The sequence below is a fragment of the Orussus abietinus genome, unplaced genomic scaffold (assembly GCF_000612105.2).
Source record: "Orussus abietinus isolate OABI.00-Male unplaced genomic scaffold, Oabi_2.0 scaffold13, whole genome shotgun sequence".
NCBI lineage: Eukaryota > Metazoa > Arthropoda > Insecta > Hymenoptera > Orussidae > Orussus > Orussus abietinus.
This window is the reverse complement of record NW_019394887.1, coordinates 50409-66838: the sequence shown is the minus strand read 5'-3', so window position 1 is coordinate 66838 and position 16430 is coordinate 50409. Positions and strand designations below refer to the sequence as shown.

Genomic DNA, 16430 nt, shown 5'->3' with positions numbered 1-16430 from the left:
GTGAGTACGATCGCTCCTAAAAATCTCCGCGCGTCCCAACCAGCCAAGCGCCAAGCTACGGGTCGAGATGTTGAGTATGTGCGCTATGTGCACGTGACGCCTCGTGAATTTTAACCTTAATCGGTGATTAAGAAAGGAATAGAAGTTTTTTGGGTGGAAAAACGGCGGATTGACACGTTATGCATTTTCGCGTGAAACCGCCATAATACTCCCGAAGGGACTTTCGAGACTTACAGGGCAAGAGTTCACATCGATTGCAGACATCGATGTTGTCAGCTTTCCTTTTTAATTTTTATTCTACCCTTCAAAGTAAATTAACATCACCGTTTATTTATTTATTGATCTCGGGTACAGTATTGCCGGAAGCTACTTTAGCTGAAAATTTGAAATCTTTAAGGCGCGACCTTAACTTTTATTTTATTATTCCATTCCTTCGAGTGGTACTTGCAGCTTCCCTCTCTAGCTAAATATACATTCGATAAAGGGTGGTTCGATATAGGATGCGGCGTTTCGGGAAAAAAGCGGATAAAAATCGGATTCCGTTTAGAAAACTCGCCAATTTCAAAGCATGCGGCTTTTCGCATTCAAGATGGCGGAAATGGGAATTAAGTTGAAACGTGACTTTGAAGAAACGGAAGTAAAAAAAAAAAAATCGAAATGCTGCTAAGAGCGCCATCTTTCGGAGGAATTCAACTCGTTTTCTTATCTTTCGACTCGATTTTTGTATTATCTAACGTTTTTCTTTCGTACGTCGGAAACGACGCCCACGCATACGAGGTAATTCTGCGAGTCTTCCATTGGGAAACGTCAATTTTTTACCCAATTTCATCCGAAACTCATCGATGTCTTTTTCCTAATGACTTAACTCATCGTGAAACATTATTCATAACTTTGCTTAAATTATTGAAAAACCTGCGAAGTAACGATTACAATTACTTGGCTTTTGGAAAGCATCTAGGACTTAACGATTCTCAATATTGCAGCGACCTTGCAACTTTTCACTTTGAATTCATCGGAAAATCATAACTAACAACAGAAACCTATTCGCTTTTATTAACGCTTGAGCTCAACGAACAAATCGGTTAAGCTGTCCAATTTCTCTTATTTTAAGGGGGTGAGTACCTTACATTGACATTTTGTAATACATAACGCATACGTACAGATTCTATACACAATATACGCGAGGGGGCGTATACGTTTGTATACTTAACGCTGAGAAAGTGTCCCGATTATGCCATTTAAAAAGAGGGAAATTGCAAAAAGTGAAGGTCCATTATCGCGGCACCGCGGTCAAGTCAAACAAATGGAATGGCGTTAAAAGAAGAGAGACCGAGCGAGGCAAATGTCCACTTTTAGCATTTTCCGATATTTTTAAACGTGAAGATTGCATAATCGATCCTAAATTTCTCGTTTTGCTGAATGTCCAATTGCGGGCCAGTGGCGTAGGGCATTTCTTTAGGAACTTCCTTTTGCCGACGTTTTCGATGAAAATGGCCACCGCCGTCTGGTCTCGGTTCATTTAGCACGATTTCCCTAACAATTTCCCATTTACCCTTATCACCTGTTCTCAAAAGGATGAAGAATCTCCCGTGACGATCAGGTGGAAATTATAAGAGAGTTCGCATCTCGCCATTTTGGAAAACTGCAGAAACCGATCAAACCGCGAGTAATTCGTAATAAAGGAAGGAGAAGATAAAAAAAGTAAATCTTCCGCCAGACTTGTCACGGGACTCTTATTATTCTTAGGACTGGACACGCTCGTAGGGGGAAACGATGAATTTTCTGAGAAATACCCATGTCTACTTTAAAATCAAAATAACGAAGTATTCGTTTCTTCCTCCCCTCTGTTTAACATTAAGATGGGATTTCCATTGTGTTTATATCCGTCACGCAGGCGTTTCGCAATCGGTATACGGTGTTTAAGAAAATTCGTATCCACGGGGGTGACTTAACGCAATCCTCGTTGGAAATGGAGTCGAAAAGTCCGCGTACAATTTGTCGGTAATAATTAATTGAAAAATATCCAACCAACGGGCAGATTTTGTATTGATTTATCGTTTGGCGGCCAACTTTGACCCTAGATTGCTTTTCCCGACTGAAAATGACACGTAGATGAAAACGGTACGGGATCGTTCGACTCCATTTTCCCAAGGACGAGCAGTTCTTCCATGTAATTTTAATTCACTAAAGCTTCGCTAAAATGACCTACGAAAACTGTCCGCCCATCATAGAAATTGCCACACCTGTATATATTATACGATCGCGACAAAGTCCACGATGCAAAGGAGACAAGATGTGACCCCCTTTTGACGAACCAATCATAGGACACTTCCAAAACGTAGCCACACCGCTGAACGACTAATGATACGAATAATGTAGCGCCGAACTCGAGATGTACTTAGAAGGTAACGTCCTTTTTCTTTGATCTCTTCCAGTTTTGACATGACTCGATCGAATATCGCAATATATTGCAATATGGCGGCGCTTCGGAAGGCGCGGAACGAGTGAAAAATAAGAGCTCATCTCCTTTGCATCGTGACATGGCCTACACTTGGAAAACCCCCTTAAATCAGAGCCTTTAGACGCCTTTGAGGATTCCGTCCAAGGAGCCGACCAGAGCAGCTTGCGGAGTCTGCGGGGGTGCAGCTCCCCCGGCGCCGGGCGCGACTCCCGGTGGAGGTCCCGGTGGTGGATACGCGTAGGCTGGCACCGGCGGGGCAGGAGGCGGCGAATCCGGCATGAACTTGGCTGCAAATACAACGACCAGTTAAACGTGGACTCGTAATCGCTCCGGACGGATTTCATTTTTTATCCGGTTTTATACGGTGTATTTGAATATTTCGTGTCAAGGTTCCAACGAACCTTTCGTCGTTTCTCTTTTCGGGTGGAAAATTGAAAGAGGGTTTTCTCAGATGGGACGGAAAGTTGAAATGAAAGACTTTCCTTCCTCAAGGAAATTGTAGAAAATACATAATGGGACTCGTCGACAACTCATTTTGATGCATCGTGTCGGGTGAACCTTCAAATTTCCGGAGACACGAACGAACTTACGTATAACGCTATCGATTAAGTCCCCTGAGAATCGTTACGCCATGTTCGTAAATAAATAAGAGTCTAACGATGTGTATCGTTTGTGAACGCTGTATGTATCTCCGCTATAAATATTAATTGTAACGGCGCGTCATTGTCGTAACGTAATATATGGCGAGACGTCGGAGGGGAATCACGAAAGATCGTTTCGGGGGTGAATGCTTTGGATGTAAATATCACATCCAAATCATCTGGGTAAAACGCGTTAAAAGATCGCGCTCTTGTCTTTGTTGGTGTTATGTACCTGTCTTTTCTCGAGCCGACTAGACTAAGGATTATTTATTTCCTGCGGGGAATCCACCTTCGACAAACTTGAAAATCTGTTCCGAATGAGTTTTCGACTCGTCTAAGGGTCGGAACGTGTTCATTTACGATGAACTTCGTTTCCTACGAAAAGGAAAGGAAAAGAGAAAGAAATAAACGGGAGATATTTAATTACGAAACGATATCATACTAGGAGAAATGGCGAGAAACATGCAGAAGAAAGTAGATCGTGCACGGTCGGCGAAATTCTCTTTGAATTTCCTTACCTCGTTTTCGACAGTTACTCTATTCCTATATATATTCCTCCTCTTCCGTCGATCAAAGGTCCATAAGTGATGCCGCTTTTTTGGAATGATAATCCTTCCCAACCACATTAATTCATAATAATATACATAACATGTAACGAAAGTTATCCAAAAGATGCGTCGATACTCGGTGATATCGAATTATTACCGTTCCTTAACATCGTTACAAATCCGTTAACTCTGCAGTTACATATTATTAACATAAACCGTAATACGACTCCGCGATACGTTATGTTATTCGTTTTGTAATAGCGTTAAATAACTGCGTAGGAAATAGTGATATAAATTTCACGTACACGTAACATGTATATTACCTTGACAAAGGAACTTTACAAAGGAATTTTGAACGGTTATATCGTTGTTACGGAACCGTGTCCGGTAGGTCGATACCCTCTAATTATAAGTGCGACTGCAATTTATCCATTAATTACGTGAGAAATTTCAGTTCGTTCCGTCGGATTTTAATCAATTAAGAGAATTCAACTTTCTCGACATCATTGATAAACGTTACATCGATGACAATCGTCGATACGATTACTTTCACTTTAAAATTTAAACCGGCCTTTTAATTTAAGTTACGGTAAGTACTTAAACTTAAACCGGAAGAATTCCATTCTGATGCAAAAACCCGATAATGAAATCACTCGTTCTCCTCCACCGCTGGCGTCATTATTACTACGTATTGTAATTTTATTCGATACTGTACAATGTTCGAAGCAGCAAAAATTCCGTGAACGTAACGGTCACAATAACGACGTTTGTCAATAGTTATATCCTTTAATATACAGCTAAATGTTTATAGATTATAAACATTATTCCATTACAACGCCATGCTGCGGTAATTCCCTCAATTTAAACCGTCCGATCATACGTGGCCCCAACTTGACTTCCCCCTTCTACTACCTTCCCGAAATCCGCGGTCCTTCCCAACACGGCGACCGCCTCGGTGGGGCGGGCTCTCTCGCGGGTCCACCGATCAATTTCGCTACTATTTCTTTCTACCGAAAGACGTTTATTCAGACCTTAAGGTGAAATAAAACTGGCCTTTGGGAAACTTTTCTCCGAACTGGATGTACCGAATCGTTTCAACTTTCACGAGTTTCAGGACCTTCCTCGCATCCTTCATATCCACGTTGTGGAATTTCAAACGATTCGGTAAAAACAGTTCCCTCGGATGCCACTTTCACATCCCCTTAACGGTGGAGTGGGCAGGGTGTTTCCACGACCTAGATCATTTCTTTTGAAGAATCACCCTACACGTAGCGTTGGTCCTTGGTGGTTCGCTTTCTTTTTTTTTATCATCTTTAACCTAGTTATTGGTATTATTACTCTCGTCGTCATCCTTGTCCCCATAAATATTATTCATATTATTCTCATTCTTCTTAGTAGGGTCATTAACATATGCAACATCGGTAGATAATTCTCAAGCCTTAAGGTGTACCTATGTAACTCCCCTAGACGGCCATTACGCGGTGTTCGTAAATCGGCGCCGCTGCCGCGAGATCATTAAACAAAATGGACATTTTGCCACTGTTATATAGCTATACGATGTAGCTGAAATTCGAGGGATAACTGCCTATGAAAACGAGTAAGTAACGTAGTAAGAACGAAAATGCAAATCGTTAAGTTTTAATGACTTTGGAATTGCGAAGAAATTCTTGCAGGGCTGGCTGAGAAAAATCTTTACGAACATCGCGTGTTTAGCGGGTGTTCCTTGTTCTACATTTTTTTGACAACACGGTTGATAGGACGTTTCCTCTTTGGAATCGTGAAAATAAGGTCGTTGAACGGCTAATCGTTGGCGCTTAAAACTCCTCTTGATTCGCGCCTGTTTAACGTGAAATGTCGACCTTTCTTTACACACCCCCACTGTGTAATAGTCTTTCGCCGTTAATGCCCTACAAACGCAGAATTACTGGAAATAATGCGATACTTGACTCAAGTTGCAGACCTCTTGTATATTTCGGCGCGAAATAATCGCGAAGTAATCGCGAAATAATTCCAGAAATAAGTAGTCGATGTTAACCGTTGGCGAAATTCATAAATGTTGTTCCTCGCTCTTGTTCCGTGGAGGGAATGTTTTTTGCAAAAAGATAAGAAGAAGAATAGAATGAAATTCCCTCTTTCTCATTTTTTAATTCTTTCTTCGACACTTCTAGGTCTTTTTCTCTTCCTCTCCTATTCGCGGTTTGTTCTTGGCATGTTCTTTAGATTTTACTTTGCGATGAGCGTTTTTCTGCAATCCGTGATGAGCGGGCACGCATCGGGTGATTCTCCCTCTCTCTCACTCGCTCTCTCGCTCTTATTTCGATATTAGTTCAGTTTTGTGAATCGCTTCCCCCGGTGATGCTCGCTGAAAATAATGGATTTTCACAAGTTTAACACGTGGCCAATGTTTTAGAACGAAAGGGTAACGAGGGCAAATACGAATCCGCCATCTTGGGTCCGTTCGTTCGTTCTTTCGTTTCTTTCAACTCACTTTGATTAAAATGCATTTCTTCGATGCCGATTAGTCAATATCTAATCAATAATATTATATCCTTTTGGCGCAATTTTAACGGGACGTCTCGTAAGTTCACTCCAAGCAGACAAAACCGAAGGAACGAACGGACCTTCTTCTCTAGATGAATGTTCATGCTGCAACTCTTTACCAAGTACCTTTTCGTTACATTTCCGAAGTACTAGCCTACTTTGCCCCCGAACGAACGGTAAAATACTTCGTCCGAAGTTGTACCTTTTGATTTGTGAAGCAAACCTGGTTACTCGTGAAATTCAGCTTTAGAAAGTTACTTGAAACTGTCTGAATAAAATTATTATATAACTTTGTATACAGCATGCTGTAGACGAAACGATTTATTTGTAATATAGTCATTAGTTGTATCATTAATAAAGGATTGATTCTGCGTCTTGAAGGGGGGAGCCGAAGTCCCCAGATTTTTCGAAATCCTTTCGTGACCCTTTGTCACGTTATTTCTACATGGAAAATAAAGTTACTTTAACATCAGACGAAGATTTTATTGAACGTTCGAGGGTTGCGCTATGATTCTCTTAAGTGCCAATGGCATGCATCTAGATTAAACGCATCTCTAACTTGAAAATAGGTCCAATCGATTCCCTTCTCCCTTAACTCAAGTTTCAGAAAATTAAAATCAACCCGGATCGGTAGGCTTGGGCGAATCAAATACGTAGAGTAATCAACCAATATAACCAAAATTAAGAATGGAAAATAATCCTACAGATTGCAAACATTTAATTGAAAAAGGGAGGATTACAGGAATTTACAGAACTTTGAACATGCACGTACGTACAAGTTATTAAAATCACGGTAAAAATTCGATACGTCAATGTACATCCTTTTTCGGAATAACTACTTACTGCCAGCGAGACTTAATCGTTACATGGCCCTGCAAATTCTGAATAACACCGAAGCCATGCACGTAAAAAAACTTGACATTCAATTAATAATCCCCCACTGAAGCCATTCACGAAGCATGAAGATCGTCCCAGATGGAATAGTTGATTTATTTACGTAATAACTTACAAAGTATATATAGGATGCACGTACAGGGTGCTTTTATATTTTTTGAATTGCGATAAACTGGAAATTATGTATGTTTGGATTTTATGAAATCCTTCAAATATGTACCTTGAATGCCAAACATTTAATTGTCATAGATTTGAAACACCCCGTAGCTTGCATTACGGTGTAATGGAGTTTTAGGAGTGGTAACTCCTAGAAAATGTTACTAGAGTGAAGTCGAAAGTTTCATGCCAAGTTAAATGTAGAAGAAGAGTAGACCGTTAAAATGATTGCTCGGGGTAAGAATAAAGGAAAGAAGTTCATAGCTTACCGTGTCGAAGATCGCAGTATAGGGTGACGAAAGGAAAGCTTTTTGGAAGAGATCTTAACAGGGTGTTGTTACTGTTGTTTAGGGTTCGGTTATTAATGTCGTGTGGTCCACCGTTTTTTTTTCTCCTCATTTTCTGGTGGGACGATAAAGTATCCATTTCCAATATTTTTCGTAAGTACTATTTCTTTGCAACCGATTCCTTTTCAGCCCACCAAAAAATGTTTAAAATTTAGGCCTGGGACTACTTCGAGAACAGAGGATATCACCGCGGCACAAGAGACAGGCACATAACAACAAAATACGGATGACATACACGTTTGCGCGAGTTGGCGCGACAATTGGCAGCTCGTCAAGTGCATTAGCTGTCGTAGAGCGAGAAGAGCTCTGAATATCTCCCAGGACATGAAAAACGAAAATGATCGCTAAGACGTGATAAATTCAGAGCTACTTCTTTCAAGCAGTATCGCGAAGGGCGCCCCGCTCCAAGATGGAGTCAAAAGACTGTAAACCTTGTCGTATAAATCGGGTTTAAACGCGGATCTCTGACTCCCTCGAGTCCCAGACACGGATTACCAGTGAAACCCTGCAGAATGCTGCTACCGTTTCGTCACGATACTGCTTTTAGGGCACTTCGTTGTCATTTAACATCGAAACGGGCATCGCCGAAGTTCTGCGAATGACTGGTGAAAAACTGATCGCGAAAAGGGACGTTTTTTAACGACGAACGCAGCGGAACATCAGCCATTCGAGGACTAGCAGCGATTTTCAAAGAGAGGAGTCAATTCGTGTAAAGAGGTAGCGACAATACATCAGCAAACCTAGGCAACAATTAACACCGATATTAAACCTAAGGCGATGCTTCGGAACGTGAAAAGAAAGGACGCCCGTTCAAAGAGATACTCCTACACAGAGAAAGATAGAACACAACGTCGCGTTTGCTACCTGACTCACTTATACACAAATCTCTTCCATCGATCAGCGCGCGTCTACATGAAGTTCACTAGACGTGAAAAAGAAATCCAAACGTTAGATTAGCTGAGGAGGGAATCCACCACTCGAAACGGCGACGCGATCCATATATTAGTACTTCCATGACGCGCGAATTCCTTATAAACTGCTTGTAAATTATGTTACTTCCAACGGAAGGAGGCGCGTCACGAGTAAGCTTCAATTTATATTTACGTCATCGCGTAACATAACCACCCCCCTTGGTTACTTTCTGCTCGAAAAGTAATCAATTAGGCATGGAAATCGAAAGCTATCTCAAGCTTGGAAGATTTTCTATCAACTGCCATGAGTTTTCCGTTATTAGAGTTTACCCTTGGTTTGGTACCAACGATACGGTGCTACCTTGTAAAAATTGTCTTTTTTACGGGGTGCACACAGGTCGGCCCTGATCGGCATCACCAAAACGATAGGGTCTCGACAGAAATGATAGGATAGATTAGGGTCGACGAATGCACGTATCTCCCAGAGGAAGGTACAAAAATGTCCCACTCTTATTTACAAATGCAATCGTATGTAAAGATTATTATAAAAAAGATTTGATTCACCCGACAATCGTAAAGAGAATTAAAGTTACCGATGTTTCAAACGTTTTTAGGGTTAGAAAGGATGGAGAACTCCGAATGCGTCTCTGGAAAACATGACGAGGTACATCAAAGTACACCGAACATTGATTTCTTAACAATTAACAGTTATGTCGACAGTCTTGGCAGCCATGAAATTTTGGGAATATTACTTACCTACGATGATGGCCAATACGATAAGTCCGATGACGCCCATGATGATCATCATCTATTAAAATAAGTGATTTCACGTTAGTTATCAAATTCTCCGGAAGCGATTATTTTGAAGAAGTTTAAGTATATCGGTCCGTTTACCTTCAGATTTTGTAACCAGAACTTCCTCTTCAGCTTTCCGGCTTGCTGTTCAAATTGTGACGCGCCTTGCTGAAGAGCATCTGCCGACAAACAAAGAGTCTAAATTAAATCGACACAGGAGATTCATCGGTATTATTTTCCGTTCTCCCATGCAACGGATTAAGCCTTGTCTTTTTGTGCAGGAAACTTGCCTCGTAGCGATATCACTCTCGCTACGATAACGGTGATAGCAAAATGACATGACTACCGAGAAGAGACCAATATCGAGATGCGAACATTCCGCTTTTATTGGGAAAATATTATTTTATCGAATCGATGTTTGAACTCTGGCCAGTTCTCCGTCAAGTCGATTAAACCTACCAGCTCGGTCGTCGAGCTCCGAGAGCTTTTGATCCCGCTCCAGGACCTTCTCGACGTTAGTTTTCATGATGTCGACGACCTCGTCGACTTGGGCTTGCGTTTGCTGCAAGCGCTTTTGCGAGGCGATCTGCTGGGGCGTTCGGGGTCCGCCGACGATGCCATCCGATCCGGCGCCGGCCGCCGCGGCATCGGGTGCAAGACCGCCCTCTGTGGCCCTGGAACGAACGAAAGCGGTTTAATAGTCTGGGAGATCAAACGGACTTCGTAGATTTCCATGGAAGAACAAAGAGTCGCGGTGAAAATGGCCAACTCGACCTATGTGCAATCGATAGTCCCCAGGGAGGCTAGAAAAGGGCAACTCGTGGGCCGACTTCGTCACCGATGCCCGAAGAGGAAAGGTATGATGGCGCGGGGGTTAATCGCGTGGGAGCTCTCGGAAGACCAGGCTTCGGCGACGTATAAGAGGTCACCTGGCCTCCCTTTTAATTTCTCTGGCCCTTTCGTCGGCCCGCACGACGTCGGTGCGAATATGCGGTCCGCCATTGATTATCTAAATATAGAACTGCGGACACATGACATGTAACCTATCGACTCTCCGGATTGGACCGAGACTTCGCCAAACCCAAAGAAGCGCGCTATCGATTGCTCCGAACTGCGGCCCAATTGATCGCATTTCTAATTCACTCTTTAACTAAGGTGATACGAAAGAGACGGCCTATGTATATCCGAGAGGTCAAATCGTCGGTGAAAGTATTCTCCGATTCGTTTCAAACATTTTACCACTTTACGACGTTCAGCGAAAATATACAACGTTGTAATTCCTTTTGTATGGCGCTGCATTCTCCGTTTGTCCCTATCTAACGCGTCCATCGTGCCGATCCTATTCCAATTATTCTCAAGTCCATTGTACCAATCTAGAAAGTCCTTTAAATAGATACACTGACTCAAAAGAAACACCTTTCGTGTAATAAAATAACCGTGATCGCGTTCGAGATCTTGGAACGATCCCTAATAAAGAGGTAAAGTTTCTAAAAATGTTTAAAAGGGTGAAAATGCTATTCAGCAATTGTAAAATCACCCTTTTCTAATTTCGTGGTAGTCGAAAACCGAGAAAGTAGAGTACCGTAAATCGTTGCAACCGCGCTCCCGTCCAATCCTGCCGAAAGCAACTACTAAACTAATCCGATTTCAATGGTTCCCGAATTCATTTCATTAATATCCAGGAAGCTCGTCGAATGAAATGACTGACAATCGAAAAGGGCTAAACGAGCTTCCAGGAAGGAGTGCGGGCACAAAAATGGCGAAAGAGGGGAATGGATGTGACGTCATGCATCTCGACGGTGTTGTGCCTCTACTCTGACGTCATGGAAACTCACACACAGCGAAAGGCTGAAATGGCCGACTTTGGTGTGCTTTTATCCTTGTCCATTTCATGCCTCGGAAGAAGACATTTATGTAGACGTTATCGCTCGTATATTTCGGGACCCTGTCTCAAGGCGACGGCAACGCAAATGATCATTTAAAATGATTTATCGGTAAACTTGAAATCCCTACATTCCGTAAAAAATGAACGGCAAAAAACTGTTAAAAGTACTATTAAAGTACCATAAAAGATCATGTCGACGATCGATACGAGTTTCCTTTTTCCACGTAGCCACGTAACGCCCCTAACGTCACCCGAAGTATCGAGATAACACCCACTCCAGAAAGAAGTAATATTTCTCTAAAAGAAGCCCTACACAGTTCTAGATAACTCTGCAACGATTCCACTATTTAATAATCCTGCACGTAGGAAAAGGTATCATTACACGTCCGAGGAAAATGGCGAAAACGTTGTCAAGAAAAAGAACGCCAAGTAGAATTGAGCGTATCGATCACGTAATCGGAGGGGCTGGAAGCACGTCGAAAATAATATAAACGAAACTCACATATCTCTCTCGACTTCCTTCGGGGAAGTTTCGCAGGCGGATGGGCTTGGCTCGTCTCCTTAGGGCGCGTACTTTCGCAGCGAGTACCGACGCCGACTAGGTCCTGGAGTATTGATAAATTTCCGAGCAGTGTTCGGGCATTAAAGCTCTATCGCAGGATCTCGCGATATCTCGCCTCGAATGCGGAGTCGGCTTTGAAGTCCGCCGCGAGCGCGGTCCACCTCGCGACTTCGGAAGCGGATCTCTCCAACCTCGTAGGCCCTTTTTCCGAAAACTCCACGGGGATCGGTTCCGCGGACGTGAACTCGAAGTCGCCTCGAGCGATCGACGAATATCGCGGACGTCGCGACGCTCCACGGCGTCGTTCTTGGGCGCACTCAATGGCCACCGTGCGCACGCGTCGCCGGCCAGTCAATAACGCGCTTCCCCCGCCCACCTGCACGAGAACCTCGGTGGCGCAAACAACCCGGGATATATACGTTATTCCCACCGAAACCTGGAGATATTTTATTTATGCCCACCGAGAAGGACACTCTAGGTGCACTTCGTCCTCCGACGAGGACGTTCCTCGTCGAGCTCCCTTCCGAAATGGACATCGTCCGCTGCTCGAAAATGGCGACCGGTGAGTCATTCCCCTCGCCTCCCCTCGTCGCGCTTTTTCCTTTAACGTTTGCGTCCGCGGTTCGCTCTTGTTGCACCAAAGCGCAGCTACGTAACTGGGCCAGGACCCGAACAAGGCTGAATCCTATCTCTCCGACTCTCTGAATGTGTCTTCTTGTGTTCCCTCGTTTATTTGACAGATGTTCGTTAGATATCCCGCCCCTAGATCGAACTGTCAGTTTTCTTTCCTACCGCCTGATTCTATTTGTTTTCTATGTATTTTATGTTCGGCTCTCTACATTATAAAATGTAGCCCGTTATACTTTCGACAAATTTTTAACTAATTCTGATATTAGAGAAATGTTCAAACACATAAACACTGATCAAGGTTTATAGATCCATTCCGTCAGTCCTTTTATCTTAATGCAGACCTTCGTATATTGAATAACTGTAGAGCAGGGGCTGAAGATATACTAATACTATTAATTACTCCTAACGAATATAATATAGAAATATCAACCGGATAAATTCATTATGTATACATGCGTAGAAACCATTAAAAGAAATTGGATAAATACCGTTGAATAAATTCACGTGGTAAACGTATGTAGAAACCATTTAATAAGGTCTACCGACCCCTTACTTTGGGTTCAAGTTGAAGTATTGATTTCCTTTAACTCCGTTCTATAGTACTTAAAAGATGGCGTCATTAAATAGACTATGTAACTCTTTTTCAGGCTTAGAATATTTACGTTATAACACGTCACCGATTCTTAAGAGAATTAACTACTCTAAATGATGGTTATAACTTCGCCGAGGTGGATTTAATGTTACTATTTGTAACTACTAACGTTATTTAAGTAAAAGAGTGCTATATTAGTGCAATAATTGTGAGAACACGTGGGTATAACTCGGTAGTCCAAATTGAGAAGCGAATTAAAAATAATTGTTGAATTAGTAATTTCTAATTGGTTACCCATTCTGTTTTACCTACGCTACTCTATCGATAAGCGTTAGTTCATATCCTTCCGCGAAGATGGCGCTCGAAGCGCTTTCAAACCTCATGGAAATTTCGTGGTAAACAAAAATATATATCGGGATAAATTATCCTTCAATATTTTCAAGCAAATTATGTAGCATTTCAGCTATGAATTCTGAAAATGATCGACGAGATGATTTGATAAGACTAGTATTAATAATTCCTAAGCGAGATCCCGTCATTTTGATTAATAATCGTGACATCACGAGTTCTCCGACCGTCATCATCGATCGCCATCTTTAAATCGGGTTGTATTCATTCTGTTCGATCGGCCAGTACTAATTACGGTTATTCGTAGTTTATTGTAACCCTTGCATTCCTCTTTTCTTTAGTTGTGTAAGTACAATTGTTGCGGCTTTGTTATAAATAATCTTCCTTTAGCTGCACCCTACAGTTGTATTAATTAAGTTCTTAATATGATGAAGTAAGAACGCATTAGACGTCAAATGGAAGTGCAAACTATTGATTTTTTATGTTTAGGTGGGAACGAATTGTTCTTTCAGAAAATGATTGTCCTTTCACACGAAACTATATTATTTATGAACTTTGCGCCTCATTTAGTTACGTGGAAATATTGGAATATTCTGTAAGAAGTATTTTTGGGGTAATGGGCGTGTTCCCGAGAAAAGATTTATGAACAGTACACATTTCTGGAGTTATAATGTACTTTTCATAATGATATATACTTCAATATAAAATCTTTAAAATTTATAATTTTTCGTTTGACAGAATCATGGACGGCGGAGGATATTCCGGAGACGATGATTTGGGAGGGCCAAGAACATCACAGCAAGGTTTTTCTTCAAAGAAGCTACACCAGACACAGGCGAAAGTCAACGAGATAGTAGACATAATGAAAGTTAACGTCGAAAAAGTCCTTGAGAGAGATCAGAAACTTTCAGAGCTGGATAATCGAGCAGACGCTCTTCAACAAGGCGCGGCGCAATTTGAACAACATGCAGGAAAACTGAAGCGGAAATATTGGTGGAAAAATCTCAAAATGATGATAATCATTGGTATTATTTGTGTCGTCATCTTAATTATCATTATTGGTGAGTATGAGTGTTACAAACACAAATTACGGTAGACTTTCCGATTCAACTTATAACGTCAAATAATTAAAAATGAAAAATATATGTGTAGTCTAGTAATTATCATGATCGAAATTTACTTTGCTTACTGTAGCTATGTTATTATAATAAACAGTAATATAATGTCAAATGTTTTCAACAGTATCATCATTACCCAGCTCTGATACACCCAGCGGAGGTAATTAAAGACGACACCAAAGGCAACAGATGCTGTACCGCACCAGTTGACAACCTTCACCGTTAGATTAAGTCAATACCTACGCAGGGTCAAGAAAGAACTACAAAACTGCAGTGTCATTAATGCTCAATGTTCGTTCTGTAACAATCGATCGTGTCAATTTATTTTGGAAGCCTTGTCGGTGTTCCTGCGAAGCTTAATATCGTTTGAGCGCACAATTTGTTTAAGCCCAGTATTAATTAGAACAGGAATGGAAACTTGGGATGCCAAACGAACATTTTGGGATCAATTCTATGCATCTATAATAGATATCATAATTACATTTGATTTTTGTATCGGTAAAGTAAAAGATTTGTTAATGTGTGGCAGCCAAATTCAAGTAATAGTTTGCCGTTACAATATTAATTATTGTACCATAATGTTATCGATGATGCTTCACATATGGTATTCTGTCTCCATTGTGTCAATGTGCATTTTATTCCTTTGCGATTTCCTATCTTGAACATTGTTACGCTGCGGATATTGTGAACATTAAACTATAAGCTTTTTTAAAAATTGTTCAATTGAGAAGAGCTTCCAGTAATGTAATATATTTCTAACTTTTGGAATTGTATGTACTGAAATGCTGTTTACAATTGATAACGTTTAATATATGATATACTTTTCTAATAATTGAATGTGCGTCTTTTTTTTCTATAAATATTCATGAGTCAACTGGCGTCCTTCTTAAGCCTAAGTTATATTTTTTTTAATTTAAGGGTGAAGTTTCTTGTTACTATCGGAGTAATTCAATAAGTTGCAATGAAGATTTAATATATTCAAATAACGTCACAAAACAGTTAATACATTTCCGTACATGACATTTGAGTAATAATTTATGGAATAAATCATTATTAATGGAATAGAATTTACTCAAGCAGAAAGATACTTCTCAAGAAATGGTCCATGTCTGATAAAAAAAAATTGAATATATATTAATTACTTATTCAAGTTAAATAAAATTTATATATCGATCTTTAATATCACAAGAGTTACACCCTCAGCGTGTGGACCTTGTATTCATAATAAAAACGTAACAACGGTATCGTACCATACATCTAAACACTGAAGTACAGTCCTACACATTAATGTTCATATAAAAATTGAAAGCGCGAAAGTACAATCCAACATATCCAAGAATGCCTATTATTCCATCTGCAATTTCTTCCTTCATAACTCGACATATGTTACTTATTTTTGTATATCACTTTTCTAAGCACAGGACTTTAAGAAAAAGTTCTTCCCATGTTCCAGAACAGAAGTATACGAAATTATGCATAAAGGGGAGATTCTTTTGAGGCAGTTATCAAGAAGAAATAATTCCGGAGGGCAGTGTAACGAAAACAAATGCATGTTTTATTGACCTTGGGTTGGTTCCCCTTTAAGCCAGGGTTTGGCAGCGTGTTAGGATGTTTATCACGTTTATACTTTCGTTTTCCGTTTTTTGACCTTAGTGTATCTCTCCTTAATCCACAATTTTGCTATGTTAAATACTTTGTTTAAACAAATGTTGGCTTATACAAAGAATGATGAAACTCACATTTCTCGACGCTCACAATGGCGACACCCCCACCGTCCTCCGAAGTGAATCCCTCATTGAATTGTCGTCTTCCGGGTCGAAGTTGAACACTAGACCACCCGTCCCAGTCGAAATGACTGGTTTTAAATGGGCCACCACAGTCAAAAAATTCGCCGGCAGTCTACCGCTAATCGGGTCATTCTCCCTCTGTGCCGACCACTTCCAATGGAATCGCGTCGAGCCGGCGGCTCGACCAATGGGAGCGCTCGGCCGAGCCCGGCCG

General features: G+C 41.1%; 2 protein-coding genes across 8 annotated transcripts; one reads left to right on the top strand and one right to left on the bottom strand.

The window, feature by feature from the left end:
- Positions 1–329: 329 nt before the first annotated feature.
- LOC105697116 (vesicle-associated membrane protein 2) lies at positions 330–16388 on the bottom strand. Of its 6 annotated transcripts, XM_023433388.1 has the most exons (6): positions 11682–12060; positions 9754–9968; positions 9394–9473; positions 9256–9307; positions 8453–8510; positions 5962–6012 (listed from the first exon to the last, which is right to left on the bottom strand). In XM_023433388.1, coding segments are annotated over exons 1-5 (363 nt in total). In that variant the 5' UTR covers positions 11684–12060; the 3' UTR covers positions 5962–6012; positions 8453–8496. The 6 variants fall into 6 exon arrangements, with proteins under 6 accessions (XP_012275599.1, XP_012275592.1, XP_023289154.1 ...); XM_012420176.2 differs by lacking the exons at positions 5962–6012; positions 8453–8510; positions 11682–12060 and adding exons at positions 330–2748; positions 16169–16388; XM_012420169.2 differs by lacking the exons at positions 5962–6012; positions 8453–8510 and adding an exon at positions 330–2748 and having other exon boundaries at positions 11682–12061.
- Positions 13527–15266, top strand: LOC105697144 (vesicle-associated membrane protein 2). 2 transcript variants are annotated; one of them, XM_012420212.2, is made up of 3 exons: positions 13527–13656; positions 14050–14372; positions 14554–15266. In XM_012420212.2, exons 2-3 carry the CDS (start codon positions 14054–14056, stop codon positions 14595–14597), a joined length of 363 nt encoding a protein of 120 aa, XP_012275635.1. In that variant the 5' UTR covers positions 13527–13656; positions 14050–14053; the 3' UTR covers positions 14598–15266. The 2 variants fall into 2 exon arrangements, with proteins under 2 accessions (XP_012275635.1, XP_012275629.1); XM_012420206.2 differs by lacking the exon at positions 13527–13656 and adding an exon at positions 13722–13906.
- Positions 16389–16430: the final 42 nt, after the last annotated feature.

Excerpts from the sequence above, each read along its gene's own strand:
- LOC105697116 (XM_012420176.2), bottom strand. Across the intron at positions 9,308-9,393 it reads TCTGGTTACAAAATCTGAAG|ATGATGATCATCATGGGCGT; the intron begins GTAAACGGACCG and ends TTATTTTAATAG. Across the intron at positions 2,749-9,255 it reads CGTATTGGCCATCATCGTAG|CCAAGTTCATGCCGGATTCG; the intron begins GTAAGTAATATT and ends TTGTATTTGCAG.
- LOC105697144 (XM_012420206.2), top strand. The coding sequence starts at position 13,767 with ATGGAAGTGCAAACTATTGATTTTTTATGTTTAGGTGGGAACGAATTG. Across the intron at positions 13,907-14,049 it reads TGGAAATATTGGAATATTCT|AATCATGGACGGCGGAGGAT; the intron begins GTAAGAAGTATT and ends TTCGTTTGACAG. Across the intron at positions 14,373-14,553 it reads CATCTTAATTATCATTATTG|TATCATCATTACCCAGCTCT; the intron begins GTGAGTATGAGT and ends TGTTTTCAACAG.